Source organism: Cyanistes caeruleus, chromosome 3, assembly GCF_971803275.1.
Source record: "Cyanistes caeruleus chromosome 3, bCyaCae1.hap1.1, whole genome shotgun sequence".
In the NCBI taxonomy this organism is placed as follows: Eukaryota; Metazoa; Chordata; class Aves; order Passeriformes; family Paridae; genus Cyanistes; species Cyanistes caeruleus.
In genome coordinates this window covers 9,119,468-9,134,512 of record NC_141703.1, presented here as the reverse complement: position 1 = coordinate 9,134,512, position 15,045 = coordinate 9,119,468, and the positions used below count along the sequence as shown (strand labels likewise).

Below are 15,045 nucleotides of genomic sequence, written 5' to 3'. Positions count from 1 at the left end.
AGCTACAAAACATGTCAAACTTTAGTCCTCAGCAATTCTGGCAAGTCACTGAGGAGAATGGTGAAATTATTTGCCACAGAGTATGAAAAAGGGAGAAAAAAACCATTTATTCTTCTGGAGTGTCTTTAATGTTGCAAGAGAGATGTATAGATATATTTATCATCTTAACTATCTGAGCTAATTTTTATTTTCAAGTTAAAGTTTATTCAAATTTTTCAAGGTAAGGTTGTCTTGCCCTGTGCCCAGCCAAGCAGCTCATCCTAATCCCAGCAGCTCTCACACAGCTCCTGCTCTAACCTTCCAAGAGAGTGAGTACATACATAACTGGGCACTGACCTGAAGTTCCCCTGCAACTCCCCATGGCTTCCTAGTTAATGTTTGTCCTTGTAATTCCTAAGAATAATTTCATATACTCTTCATGCACTGATGTAATCATACATCTCATCTCGTATTTCTATTTAATTCTTTCACCACTGGTTGAAGATTCAAACTTTAGGATGCATTCACTAAAGTAAAAAAGCTTCTACTCTGCCAAAAGCTTTACACCAGAAGTCTGAAAAGTATTCTGATTTTTCCATTTTTTTATCTCAGTAATGGCTGATGAATGTTAACCATTATTCCAATAAGGCTGTGGTTTTATACCCCTACTTTTCACTCTTCCTGCATTTTCATTTAAGATAGGAAAGATGCTAGAGTAATTATCTGTTGAAGATTTTCTTCTGTCACCTACTTCTTTCTACCCATTTCCACTTACATGAGAATTTATTCCTTCAGAAAATACAGTTCTATCCCGTGAATTCATAAAACTCCATTTGTGCCATTTATCTACTAGTCTAAGAACTAAGTTTAAAAAAAATAGTAATACATTTCTTAACAAGATTCATCAGAAAATATACAGTCTGTAAATATTATTTGCTTTTAAAAATATGTGTTAGCAAACAACAGCAATAATTATAAATTAATTGTAATAAATAATGAATTCTGAAGGGAAGTAAAACAAATTTCCTTTACTGGCTATTCCAAATCACTGCACTTTCTGTCCTGATCTTTGTCACACACATTCCCTCCATGTTGCTGCTATCCACCATCCTATCTTGTAATACTTTATTTTAGGCTTTCAGCTGAATCTTTTTCAAACCAAAGCATTGTAAAACTTAAAAATTTCAAACACAAATTAAAAACATGTGGAAAGCCACCACTAATACTCTAGGGTTGAATTGGAACTCGTGATTAGAAAGTAGAAACCATTTATTGCCCAAAGTACTCTATCTTAAATCTAGACCTTAAGCCTTAACAGGATTTTAAAGCTTTGAACTCCATTAAAAGTGTCATTTAAACCTAAAGCTGAAGACTTGCAGACAGTTGAACTTCTGTATTATTACAGATTCTTAGATTTTTAGATTGAAAATGCCAGCTGTTCCACATCTAACACGTCTCAGCTTGTGCTGTTAATGCAAATGTCCTGAGAGTTTAAAAGCAGTGACTGCCGGAGTCAAGAACTTTGCCAATGCTATTGGAACATTTTAGCTTGCTAAACTTCAGAGACAAGACTATCAGAAAATTCCCAAATTAAGAGACTTCAGCAAAAGGATTCATGTATTTTGTTACTTTTATCACTGCAGAGCAAGATAGTTAAGAATTTCTACAATAACCTTAGAAAAGTATATATGAATTTCAATAAATCTATGTAAATTGTACCCTTTGAATTAAAATACAGAACTTGAAGATCCAAGATCTGTTCCTTTTTCTGGTACTGACTGATTGTACCTTTGTTTAAATTGTTAGTCTGTACAGAAGTGGATTAATAAGTGTAGACAATTTAGTCTTAAAACAGGTACATTAAGGAGAATATCTTAGAATTCTGCTTCCACATCTAATGTGCTCAACACCCTTTTCATACCTGGCATCAAGCCTCTGCCTTCATGTGCTGAACTACCTGTTTTTCTTAATAAAAGCTGAGGGAGAATATGCCTTTGTTTTGAAGGTTTTACCCAGATTACTTTTTTGCTTCCTGTCAGTAGATTTTCTTTGCTTAGCCTGTGATACCAAAGGCATTTCTAACAGAGTGATCTGCATCACTCTGTGATGCAGTGACAGAAAGCAACTGATACAAATGGAAATAGCAGGTTAAATTCTCCCTGTAATCATAACACAACCAAATGGAAAGGGGAAAAAAAGTTGTAATTGAGCTTCTTTTTTATACTGCTTTGTTCACACAAATAAGCTCTACCTCTGATGCCTAATGTCGTTAATTCCTTTGGCAAGTTTCCTCACACACTTTGAAATATTTTGTCTATTCTACTGCATCTTCTGCTCCTCCAGACAGCCCAATACAATCCCAGAGATACAAACAACTCACAAACGGACAGTTAAAGAAATGCAGACTAGGAGCAGGAGAGAACTGGGTTTGGGAACAATATTTAACCTATGTAAGGTCACCATATATTGAAAATTTGGAGCAATAGAGCAATAAAAACCACAGAGATGTAAAGCATGTTTACTAAACATATCAAAGAGATCCCAAGCAGATTCTTTATGGAACAAATTATTAACAGCTATGAACATTGTATTCCTCCCAAATAAAGGACACCAAAAGCTGATGGTTTCAAGTGAGTACTAACCTCACCAGCATCCAAAGCTGCTGGTTTCTGTGTGCATCAAACCTGGGACAGAATTCTCATGGGCCTTCATGGTGAGATGCATGTAACAGTCACCAGACATTCAGACAATTTCGCCCCTTCTTTTTATGGTTAAGGGCACATTGTTTGTTCTTGAGCATATTTTTCAAAATTGCCTTCCAACAGTAATAATAAATTTGATTTGAGTTTTCACTGTGTGATTTAGGATGCTAAAATCTGAACTGAATTAATTTATGTTCAGCTAGTTGTGCATGTGTGATTCTACAAATCAAGGAATTATCAAAATTACTTCTAATTAAGTCTATTCATATGGAGCAGTATTTTGGTTTCCATCATAGAGTAACACATCCTGAAACAAAACTGTTTCAATACAATCTCACCTTAACTGCATGTGCAACACTACAAAAAATCAAAACACAAATATTAATATATAGAAGAGCTGCTAGTATAAAATCACCTACCTTTATGTCTAGATCCAGACTGATAGCATGAAGAGCCTTCACAAGTATCAAGGAGTTGTGCAGAAACTGCTCATAAGTTTTTGGATTAGTATACATCTTTATGAAGTGAGTGGGAATCTAGACAAGACAGAGAAATCAAATTCAACCTTCCACTAGGCAAAATTACTGATTTTGTAATTTTGCTCATTCAGCAATCAATAATTTTGAACTGAAATTCCCTGTTAAGAATAAACCCAGTAAAAAGAAAAATGAATATTGAAATAATCGCCCATTACTTGCTAAATGTTGGGATGGATTTTTTTCTTTTTAAAAATCCCATAGGCCAAGAGTTGCTGTTAAGGAAATTTCCCTGTCCAAGTGCCCAGGAGCCACTGGCAGCTGCCTGAGCTGGGGCTGAAGGGCCCGTGCAGCAGGAGGCTGCAGTGAGTGATGGAAGCCCTGTTTGATTCACCACACACCCCACTCTCAAAGTCTCAGCCATCTGGATCCTTGAAATAATTTAATCTTAATGCAATAACAGAAGAACACCTCGAGCTGGTGCCTCTGAGAAGGGACCCTGTGCAAAGGAAACCCTGGGCTTTTCCACAGCCTCAGTGTGAGTGTGTGAATGTCTGGGGTGCTCCTGCTGTGTCTCTCTGGTCACCTGGCTGTGTCTCAGGTCACAGAACACCTGCTCCAGGTCTCTTTTCTGGGGCTCCCACCACCCAGAGCTCCACCACAGCTCACAGCACAGCCACCCCCGAGCACTCCGTGCACTCCTCGGCATTGCAAAGGAAAATAAGACATGAACAAACACACCAACTTCAATAAACTGCATAAAACTGCAATGCACAATATTAAAAACCTTCTTACCAAGTATGGACAATAAGCTGCTATCTGTGCTGCCAGTACCAGACCATCTAGAAGATCTCGGTCAAAATTCACTATCCACCTCATGGGTGGTATTCCACCTGATTAAAACACAAAGCAAGATTCCTGAGACTCTCTTCTGCCCAAGATGCCTAGCCTGTTCTAGATATGATAACTGTTTTAAATCACTGAGTAGAGGAAAGAACATAAGAAGGAAACATCCATTCACATGTAGAATTTCACTGACATATTTCTATTTCAGACCTGTTGCTGAAAACCTGAAAAATCTCACCTAGAATATTTTAACTATTATTCAGTCTGCTGCAGCATGTAAGAGTATTCATCACAGCAGAGTGGGAAACAAATAATCTAAACTTAACTTCATAGATTACAAGCCTAAATATGTAAACTTTTTAACAGTATAGGCCTAACATTAATAGAGCTACATGAAACTTATAAAAATATGCAGAAATTCTTTAAAAATGAAATGTTTAAGACACAAAAAGGAAAGGTTACTGTTTTTCTTTAAGGTCATATTAAATTATCTGGAATAAATGCAATACAAATGAGAGATAACAGCTCAATTGTTTCTGCACAAATCATCACTTCTACAACTGTTGTAAACCCCAATGCCTCAGAAGGTTAGATAATTTTTTATGTATTTCTAATTTTTTATTAAAATAAAACTGATCATTAAGAAATTAAATGTAGTTTATTTATATTTTTTTATTTGAAGCATCCATATCTTAAAGTATTTAACACGGCATTTACACAACTTTACTATCTCAGGTCCAAGCTCCTAAATTTAGGAAACACTCTGGATTTCAGCAAGGTTTTCAGATAAACTGGGATCAAGCTTTTTCATATGGGACAAATTAGATACATTTCATTTCACTATTACACTTAAAAAAAATTAGTTCAACCTACAACAAACCCCTGTACCAGATCCTAAGCAAAATCTGTGGTTATGCAGAAAAAGATCAGACATTTATAGACTACAGTTGAGTCATCATCAAAAAAATTAAATGTCTATCACTTCACATCAACTTGCAGATGCTTCAGCATACTCATACAGCTTTAGGAAGAAAAAGCAGGAGCAGATGCTGCACAAACTTATAAACAAAGGTCTGTAAATCCATCTGAGCTTAACTCTGTGACATCAGTAATGATTTTAGCTTGCCACTGCTTCACTGTGGTGATGTTTAGGGTTAACCCAGAATCCCTTATTTTTTCCTATTCATGCTGTGAATCAGTTTAGATAATATTATTGTAAATATTCATTAAATATATTTTTATTAAATATATCTTTAAAAACAACCAACAGTATTTAAAAGAGTATTTGCATGAATATTTAATTTTCTTTAGGTTTCCAAAATAAAATTAAAACTTGCATTAATCTCACTGTGTCAAAATTATTTTTTCCTTATTGCTAAACTGAAAGAACCTTTTCAAGCAGAAAACTCAACTTTCAAGTCTTGAAAACTCCATATTGGAAAGTACCAAAGATGGAGTCTGACTGGATATACAACATCTTCCTGTTCCTTATGACAAGAAGAGATTACAGTAATATGGGCCTCAACATCTAAATTGGAACAGTATTCATTTTAACTCAATCCATTTTAAAAATATCTACAGTAAGAGATATTAGTTTCATCCCATCTTCTTGGTAACCTGCTTGCAGTTATTTTAAAAATATTTAAAGTAGTCACTGCAAAAAAAATACTTTAAAAATAGCAAAATTTTTGAAAGCATACTTTCTTTCTGCAAAGTCAGTCTTTCTAACCTAAATTCATCATTTTATTGGTCATTGTTGGGACCTATAAAAATCAATAAACTGTCTTCTTTTTTTATTAAAAGTTCAGACTCACTCTCAGCATACGTAATTATCAGTATTTGTATAAAGCACCATTTCTAAACTTTTACTTTTAACTTCTTAACTATTTCTGCTTTACTAAGTCAAATATTGAATTATTCTTCTGATTACTAATCTAGATTGATTTGCTGAGCATAGTTATGGAAACTCATTAAACCATATGCTTTGATCAAAAAAAGTAACTTTATTTTTTTTATCCTATTTCATATTTTACTTTAATTATACTGTTTGCTACTTTTAGTCTTCTGGTGGGAACATTACTTGAGAACCCTTAAGCAGTAGCAGTTGTGCCAGTATCACAGAATGGTTTGGGTTAGAAGGAACATTAAAGATCATCAAGCTCCAAATTCCTGCCATGACCAGGGACATCACACACAGCACTTTTGTACTTTGTTGTGCTCTCACTAATCCTTGCTTTCCTGCTGCAAGAATTCTCTGTGTGCCAACAAAGTAGCTGGGGAAAAAAGCTGGCTTTAAAAAAAGCAGCGAAAAATTAATTTACAGTTTAATCTGGATCACCAATCCCGTTTTGACATGCAGCCACAAAAACGTGCCAGTGGAAATGAAACATAGTAGGATTACTTATTTTAAAATCATTTCTTGAGCTGTAGCTTTATAGTTGTGTCAGTGGGAGCATAAAGAAAAAAACCCATTAAGTGGAATATTTTCCCATTTTAGCTAATTAAATACTTCTATAGCATTTTTGTTGTTTTTCAGTTAATCCTTCTGCTATCAATCAACATATGCAAAGGCTTGTGAATAAATTAGTCAGAAAACATAATGTATTTTTCCTAATTACATCAAATCTAGCAGAACATCTGCCAGCAAACCACTCTACAGTAATTAAGTTTTTAAATAGAATTAGTCAATTTTAGCAGAAATAAACAATAGAAATCAGAATTATTACTCAGGATACCTCTAAGCATGTAAATATATTAAATTTCATTTGTACTGGCATTTCTTGCAAAAAAAAAAAAAAAATTCAATTGGAGCTTAAGGATAAAGATTTTCATCCAACGTAATGATAAAAACCCGGCCAAAAACAGTTTCAAACATAAATGGTAACAGGTAGCAAACAACTCTGTGTGACTGGGGGCAGAGGGAGAGAAAATTGTCCCAACTTTCACTTCTGAATTGAGACAGATTCCTGCTACTTGCTAGCTGCATCCCAAAAGGGCTGCCTGCAAATTTTGATAACACCAAGACTAAAATGGCACATTCCAAATCTCCCATTAATGAAGAGGAGTGAGACTGAAGCCCCAATTAGGCAGATAATGAACTGTGCTCTACATATAGACTAATGAGATTAGGAAAAATGGGGACTTGGAGTTATGAAAAGAAGAAGCAGCAAAAAATATTTCCAAAAAGAATACACGGCCTTGATGAGACAACAGGGGGCTGGAAAGAAGGTGAAAAAAATTCATAATTGGAGGAAAGATTCTGGAAGTGGGAGAAGATTCTGAAGATCAGAGAGAGGCACAGAGAGAAATGTCACTGGATGTCCAGGGAGTTTGGATGGACACGAGATTGGTGTCTGTGAGAAGCAGCACAGCAGGAATTGACCAAGACTTTTCCCTGATGTTCCAGCGGCCTCCCTGGCACAGAGGGAATGAGAACAGTGCTGTGGGAAGCAACTGGATGTGTGAAATTATCAGGGCAAGAGTTGGTCCTACAACAAACCCAGGATCCTGACCCACCACAGGGTGTTTTATACTCTGCCTCACCCAAGACAAGAGGTGAAAATACTGGGTAAAAGAAAATAACTAAGCAGGGTTAGCTTGGAGTGGATGTACAGACATTTATGAGTGCTCTCAAACACTTGTTATGGTTATGGAAATGTGAAAATATATTGAAAAAGGCCTCTGCAAGGGATCTGAAATGAGAGTAGTTCTGTTTCACTTGTTGATTCCATTCATCCCTAAAGGAAGAAGCATGCACAGTCAATTCAGTGATTTGGGACCAACTTAACTCTTGAATGCATTTACTTGTAATCGGTTTGCTGGGGTTTTTTTAACTTGTAATGGAATCATGTTGCATGCATGTAGCAACCAAGTATAACTGCATTGTCTCCATCTTTCTTGTGACAGGTTAAGCCAACGCTTGAAGACACTGCTTGCTTCATTCATGAAGCATTTCTACATAGAAACAACCAAGTTTTGCCATGGCACTCTAATCATTGACCTCCTTTTTTTTCTTTTCTTAAATTGTTTTAAAGTAAGTCCAGATTCATTGAGTTTTTTAAAACTTGATGCTCTTAGCCTGATGAATCAATAGAAAGTCTACAAGGACTTGCCATGCTTTTTTTACCAAGATCTATTTCTCACAAAAAAAAAAAAAAAAACCCAAAAAAAACCACCCACCAAAATCAAATTTTTTTTAATATTTATGATTAGATTTGAAACCTCAAATTTTTTGTGAGATATGAAAACTATTTTCCATATTGAGATAATCAAGGCAATTCCTACAACAATTCTACACAAAAATGACCAACCACTTACTTGTTGGCAGAATACCAAGCAACAGTCACATAAATTCCTCTAGGTCTCCTTTTTTTATTTCTTTGACATGCAAATGATACGATGAACCAAGGAAAAATACTATGCATTTTAACTTCTCTAAGATTTTGATTACACTCTGCCATAGAAAAGCAATAAGAATGTATTCTAGGAAAAAGATCCTGTAAAGTGAAGCACAAACTTCACTGATAAACAGTAACCCTAACTGCTATCAGCTGTCCACAATAAAAAGTCCTAGATTGTGTACTTTCCAGTATTTTCATATGCAATTTTTAAAAATTGCACAAGATTATCTTACTCCCATCTGGAGATAATATAAAACAGATGAAAGAACTGGCTTTGGGAAGAAAAATTGGTTGCAAGTATTCATGAGGAAAGGACTATAATTTAAGCTCTTGAACAACTGGAGTAATGATCTGAAACAAATGGGATGAAATCCAATAATGATGCTTGCAGCATACTACAATTAAGAGTAATTCATTACGCAAGTGCTAAATGGAAAATTGGATAGAGAGAACTTCTGCAGGAAAGAATTTGGAGAAAACAGTAAATCCAATACTGTGGCAGAAAAAGCAAATACTGTGCTAGTATGAATTAACAGAAGAGATGCATCTTAAGCACACAGACTGATCTTCTCACTTCTGTTCATTTCTGTAAAATCTCACCTGGTACAGAAACCAGCAATGGGCACCAAATTCAAGAGAAGGAGCAAATAAAAAGGTTTACAACAAAAATCCCTGAGCTGAGTACACTGAAAGAGTGAAAGAATGGAAATGTTTTGCCAAGAAGGTGGAAAGAGAAACTGAAGGAGAAGATAACAATCTGCAAACATGTATAAAGTTACTAGAAAAGCAAAGATTCATTGCACACAGTATTTTAAAAGAGATATGACTGACTTAACCCAAAACTTTCCATGCCTGAGTTTATGTTAGACAATAGGAAACTCTTTCAAATGGAAATGAGTGGGAAATTCTGGGACATCTCACCTTAAGAAGATTGTGGAATCTCCTTTTTCAGAGATTTTTGTAAAAGCCTAGGCAAACACCTGTTGAGTACACTACAGTTATATTCAGATTAGTCTTTGTACATGAGAAGAAAGCAGATTATTTCTGGTCTTACCCTCCATTTCTGGGATTTACTGTGAGCTCTCTTTGAGTTTCACTTTTATCAACTAATCAATCAACTGGATAAGCAGAAATATGATGTATTGGTCTGGATAAGAAGACCAGTGCCACCACTGTCACAATGCACAGAGTAAAAATTGGTCTTATACCAAGGATTGAAAAATTTAAAGGATCAGATTTAGTTTAATCTACTAAATTTAAGAGCTGTATTATATAAAACAGTAAGAACATTAAAAAACCTTTAAATAAAATACTGTATTTCTTGTGAAACATTTTTTGCTGTTTTCAAAAATAATTAAAAAAAATTTTAATTCTTGCCATCACTTGAAAAAATCTTTATATCTAACGAGGCACAAGAGATACCAATGATAAATCTTCCCTTACAAAGCCACAAGCAATTTTTTCAAATTCCAAGTTACTGAAAAAAAGAGGAAAAAATATACAGAGCTAGGCTTCTATTATATGAGAATTTTCAAATAAACCAAATACATTCTCACAAAAATCTTGAAGCCTTCTGTGATTAAAGGTATGAAACAGGGCTTTATAAGAAATTGATAAATTAGACTATGTTATTAAGAGTAGCAATGGAATGGTGCTACAACAGCAGTCTTTGTAAGTAGGCATGACACCAAGAGTATGAACTAGATTTTGTTAAACAGCTTAGTGGAATACACAAGTTTGTTAGCAAAGGAAGAAACAAGTTACAGTCTTAAGCAGCAAACTCCAAACACAGTATTTTACACAGAACAGATTTTAAATTTACTTACTGTTTCAGAATATTGTGATACAAGTCTGCATAGGTTGAAAATACAATTAAATCTGCATAATGGAAATCTAGTACAGCATTACAGGAGTGCCACCTCCACCCAAAGGAGTCCTGAATTTCAAAGCAGGAAGCCTTACTGTATATATAAAGCATTTCTGTACATTTACAGTGGTACTCATGTCTAAGCAACTTCTGTTGAAGGTAGAATACTGAGCTACATCAACTTTTAATATATCACAGCATGTCCTTTCAATGTAAACTAGTGCAATAATAATGGTTTATATTATTATACAGCAAATTCTTACTCTGGAATCTGAAAATCTCTGGAAGTGGAACTAATCTATAGCTCTAATAATATCTATAGTACTGTTTCAGTAGCTTAAATCTGGCATTGAATAATACAAACATTTACAGAAGAAATATGTAACAATAACCTTTCCTGTACATGATAACATTAGAACCAGAACAAGCTTTGAAATTATAGTACTGAAGTATATAATCCACAGCATAAGAAACATGAGATGAAATATGCCTTTGAATAATTTTTGAAAAGGCTATAATTTACTACTTAAAATTTAAGATTAAGAGATTGATAACATATCTGCCTTCAGAACACAGAGCATGTGTAGCTACATTTTTCCTAACATGGCAAGCAAGTCTAATTTTGTTAGAGATGAAAGGAAAAAAAATTACAGTTCCTACTTCAGGCAGGATGCAGGATACAACTCTTGTTCATCAAAACTGATCATTATTTACCTAAGAATGCTTGAAATATCACTGACAGATCAACTTAATACCACTGTCAATTCATAATTCTAAGCAGAAAAGTTCAAGAAGCACCACATGGGGCAGTAACAGAAAAACAGAGACGCTGGGGATATGTCCCATTTATTCCCATCTGCTGCAGAACACTTTTACCCTGAGGCATGCACATTCATCCTTCTGCACCTAAAAATGTTCCTATAGTCTTTCACTCTTTATACAGTTTTGTTTTATTTTCACTGATTTTTATCCTGAACAATATCTTAAATTGACAAATTTCTGAGGGTTTTATGTATCAAGTAAGAGCAGCATCACCTTACATTGGTCTCCATTTCATTGGCCTTCAACAGAAAACTTCCACCAGCAGAGTGAGGAAGCCCCACCAAGCCCACGTGGCCTCCCCAGGACTCTGAACATCCCATCAGCTGGAACCAGGGCTGGTGACCTCTTGCTTTCTCTCATTCATTCTTTTATTCTCTCTTTTCATCTCACTTCTTTATCCTAAACCCACTGCCACATCCTTACACAGTACGTCGAGGACTAATGTAACTCCCATGATAAGCGTGTGATTTGCTACTAAAACCTTGTGAGTTTTTGCAGACCCTGACTTTTGTCATTCCTTTCAATTGTTAGTATTTATGAATCTTGGATGATCCTTTTGCCTTAAGGGTGGGACATCACACCATGACATTTCACTTAGGATATCATTTAAATTTAAAATGCCATAAATCACAGCAATTCATTACAGCATTGCTGGCTTCTAGACTGGCTTCACAATGATTATTATAATGCCTGTATTCTGTTATTTAGTTAAAAAAAAAAAAGTTAAATACTTATCACAATGAAATTTATTGTTTGATATTTAAAATTAATTAACAGAATATTTCTCACACTTCACAGTTTGAAATATGTTTTCCCCTCAAAAAATATCTGAAGTTGTATTACGAAATCCTCAGCTATACCACACTCAATATATATATTTTGCATGCATTGAGGAAGTAACTAATTACACAAATAATCAGAATTTTTATTTATTCCAATAACATACAAACACTGTCAAGTTCCTTGTCTGGCTGAAAGCGGAATTGCTGTTTAGACATCTCATAATGGATTGCAAATAAGGAAACAAAATTTCTTCCTAAGCATTTGTATGATTATTTCAGTTTAGAAAAGTATGTTTTTGAGGGCCACCATATAAGAATACATGTCTACAAACATAAATAGGTATGTACATGTATGAATATATGTACACACAAACATATACAAAAATATACATAGGCCAAAGAGTTTAGGCTTTATTTTATTTTTTAACATCTTTTTGACAGGTTTTCAAATATGAACCCTTTGAATGTTCTCAATATAGAACTCCAAGGATTACCCTTCGTCATACTTCTATTTCCCTGAAGCTGAATAATGCCAGACAGTATAAATTGCACAAAACAATTTTTTATACTACTCAAAAATCCAAAAAGTTAAATGAAACATGAAGTTCTGCTTATTTCTCAATGGCATATGGACTTTAAACTCAGAAAATAATTATTTTTCTCTTTTTCATTAAATAAAATTCTGATAAAATCTCATGGGCTTTTCAGCTATAGGAAACAAACATGGAGTGTTCAAATCAACAAAGAAAGGTAAACAGGACTGAAAAGCCTATTTATTGGGTTCCATATTTACATCTTATGTTTCATTCTTATGTTCTGCTGTGTAGATCATGAAATATAACACAGAAAAATGTTTAAAACTTTGCTAATTTATATTTCAGGAAATATTTTCCAGGATTTATCACTCAAGAACAATGGTTTTTTTCTCTTTGTTTCAAGTCACACTTTTTATAATCATGATAGCAGTTCATTAGGTAGATTTTTCCTCTTTATTTCAGCTTTTTATTCAGTGTGTGGAAAGCAAGAGTCATTCATTTGGCAAAGACTGTTTTGCAGTGATACTAACTGAAAAACCTTTACATGAAATTAAACAAGATTCTTCACTTCCACCCTTCAAAGGGTGGAAGTATTCTTTAGTTTCTCAGTTTTCTCTGAGAACTATTAAATTGAGATGTAAAAATCAGTGAACTCCCTAAACAACCTTCCTAAAAACTGGGGAAAGGAAGGAGAGAGGACAAAGGAGAAAGAACAGAGGAAGAAAAATTAATGAAAATATAGGAAATAAAAATTACATTTTTCTGAATTGCTATGTCAGAAACAACCTTAAATAAAAGTTCTACAGAATCAGTTTCAAAATAAGAATTCTATTTAACTCTCATACAATTTTGTGAAGATATGTAATCATACTAAAATATCTCCTCCCCTAACATTTTAAATCAGATGCCATGCTGAATTAATAGCAAAATTAGAAAACATTAAAAATTAAAACCAAGAAAACCCAAGCTCACTAACAGGGAAGTGAATAAAATGCATAAAATCCAAAACTTTCCTATCTGTAAGTAGGAGTCTAGTGAATGCCACTATGCCTAAGATTGCCAGACATACCTACACTGGTGATGGATTAGAATTTCTCTTCCCTCTTAAGCAGATTTCCTCAGTAAAGTGAAGATGTGTCTGCTCTGGGAACAGCTCCTGAATCTCAGACATAGGCTGACTGTTCAGGTATTGCTGATATTTACTGGCTGTTCTCTAACAATTTTATATTAAATATAGAATTACCTATTCTTTTCAAAATGTTCCTGGAACACGCTGAAGAAAATTTCCTATTTCCAAAAACATAATTTATCTTTTTCACCATGGTAAGAGTCATAATTAATAAGGAAGAGACGTACAGCTTCTCAGGAGACTATTTAATTCACCAATCTGAAAGATTTTTTACTGTTTAGGGATTAACAGTAGGATGTGAATTCCGATATTTCAATACTCCAGCAACTCCTTAATGGTTTTTCCTGACTTTTACTTTTTCATGCTATTAGCAATTAGTCTTTCAGAGAGAAATGTTGAAAAGAAACATGAAGATAAGGAACACTAGAAAGTAAATTGAAAATTTATTACACTCAAATAATTAATGCTTCCTCTGTTATCACTATTGTTGTCCATATAATGCCTTAAGTGGGCACTGAATCTTATATTTCATGTATAATTAAAGTCTCAGCATAACAGGCATAGCTGCATTTCAAGTTTTATGGCATTGGGATTCAAGTTTCAACATCGCTTTACAGTTTGTGGTCAACAAGACATAGTACAAAGCTGTCCTTCCAAAACACATGCTAACATGCTTTTAAAATGTATTTATTTTTCAGTAGCAGTGAGGAGAGAAGATGTGGAGACACTAAACTCCTTACTAATGTTCTCTCTAAGCTATTAAGATCTTAATTCTTGCAAGAGAAGACTTCTGATGAATGGCATAGTTATCTCCAACTTTAGAAGAGTGTAATAAAGATGAATATTTGAAACTGCTCTGCACTGCAGTAGCTTAGGCTTTTCTCACTGTCACATTTTATTTTAAGGAGCTTAGGTATCAAAGGAAAGACTGAGAAATGTGGCCAAGATAGATCTTTATTTATTTAGTGGAAATTGATCACCCAACAGACTATTTTGGGCTGAAAACAGGAGGTCAATACATTTTGCTAGTCAGGGCTAAATATTCAAAGCAGAGTATTTGGATGGTAATATGCAGGAACGTAAATGTTAAGCAAAAAGTGGTAATTGTTGTCTGATCTGCACTGTAGTAAGAATTGAAAAAATAAAATAAAAAATAAAATAAAATAAAATAAAATAAAATAAAATAAAATAAAATAAAATAAAATAAAATAAAATAAAATAAAATAAAATAAAATAACAACAACAACAACAACAACAAAAAACAACTCCCTAATCCTTCTCTTAAAATCAGCTAATAATTACAAACAAAATTCAAAATTGAGGGTATTTGGGACTTTCAGCTGAGCTGCACGAACATGTAATATACTCTGACATTTTTCCTTATGACACTTAATTTCCTCTGGAAAAGCCTGCTTAAACACTTAGTTTAAAGCTAACATAATTTAAAATGTCAAAATACCTGACTATAAATTTACAGATTAACCTTAACATCATAAAACTTAAAGG

The 15,045-nt window shown here is 34.1% G+C and overlaps 1 protein-coding gene across 12 annotated transcripts in view; it reads right to left on the bottom strand.

Annotated features, from left to right (window-relative positions):
- Nucleotides 1-15,045, bottom strand: part of CFAP47 (cilia and flagella associated protein 47) — a 262,430-nt gene that overhangs the window by 180,558 nt on the left and 66,827 nt on the right. For all 12 annotated transcript variants that reach the window (XR_015284086.1, XM_086879766.1, XM_086879767.1 and 9 more), the window contains 2 exons: nt 3,953-4,050; nt 3,101-3,217 (listed from right to left, as the gene is read on the bottom strand). Coding sequence is in view for 11 of the 12 variants with exons in the window: in XM_086879766.1 (XP_086735892.1) it covers nt 3,101-3,217; nt 3,953-4,050 (215 nt within the window). In the remaining variant the exon portion in view is untranslated. The remainder of the gene's footprint in view (nt 1-3,100; nt 3,218-3,952; nt 4,051-15,045) is intronic.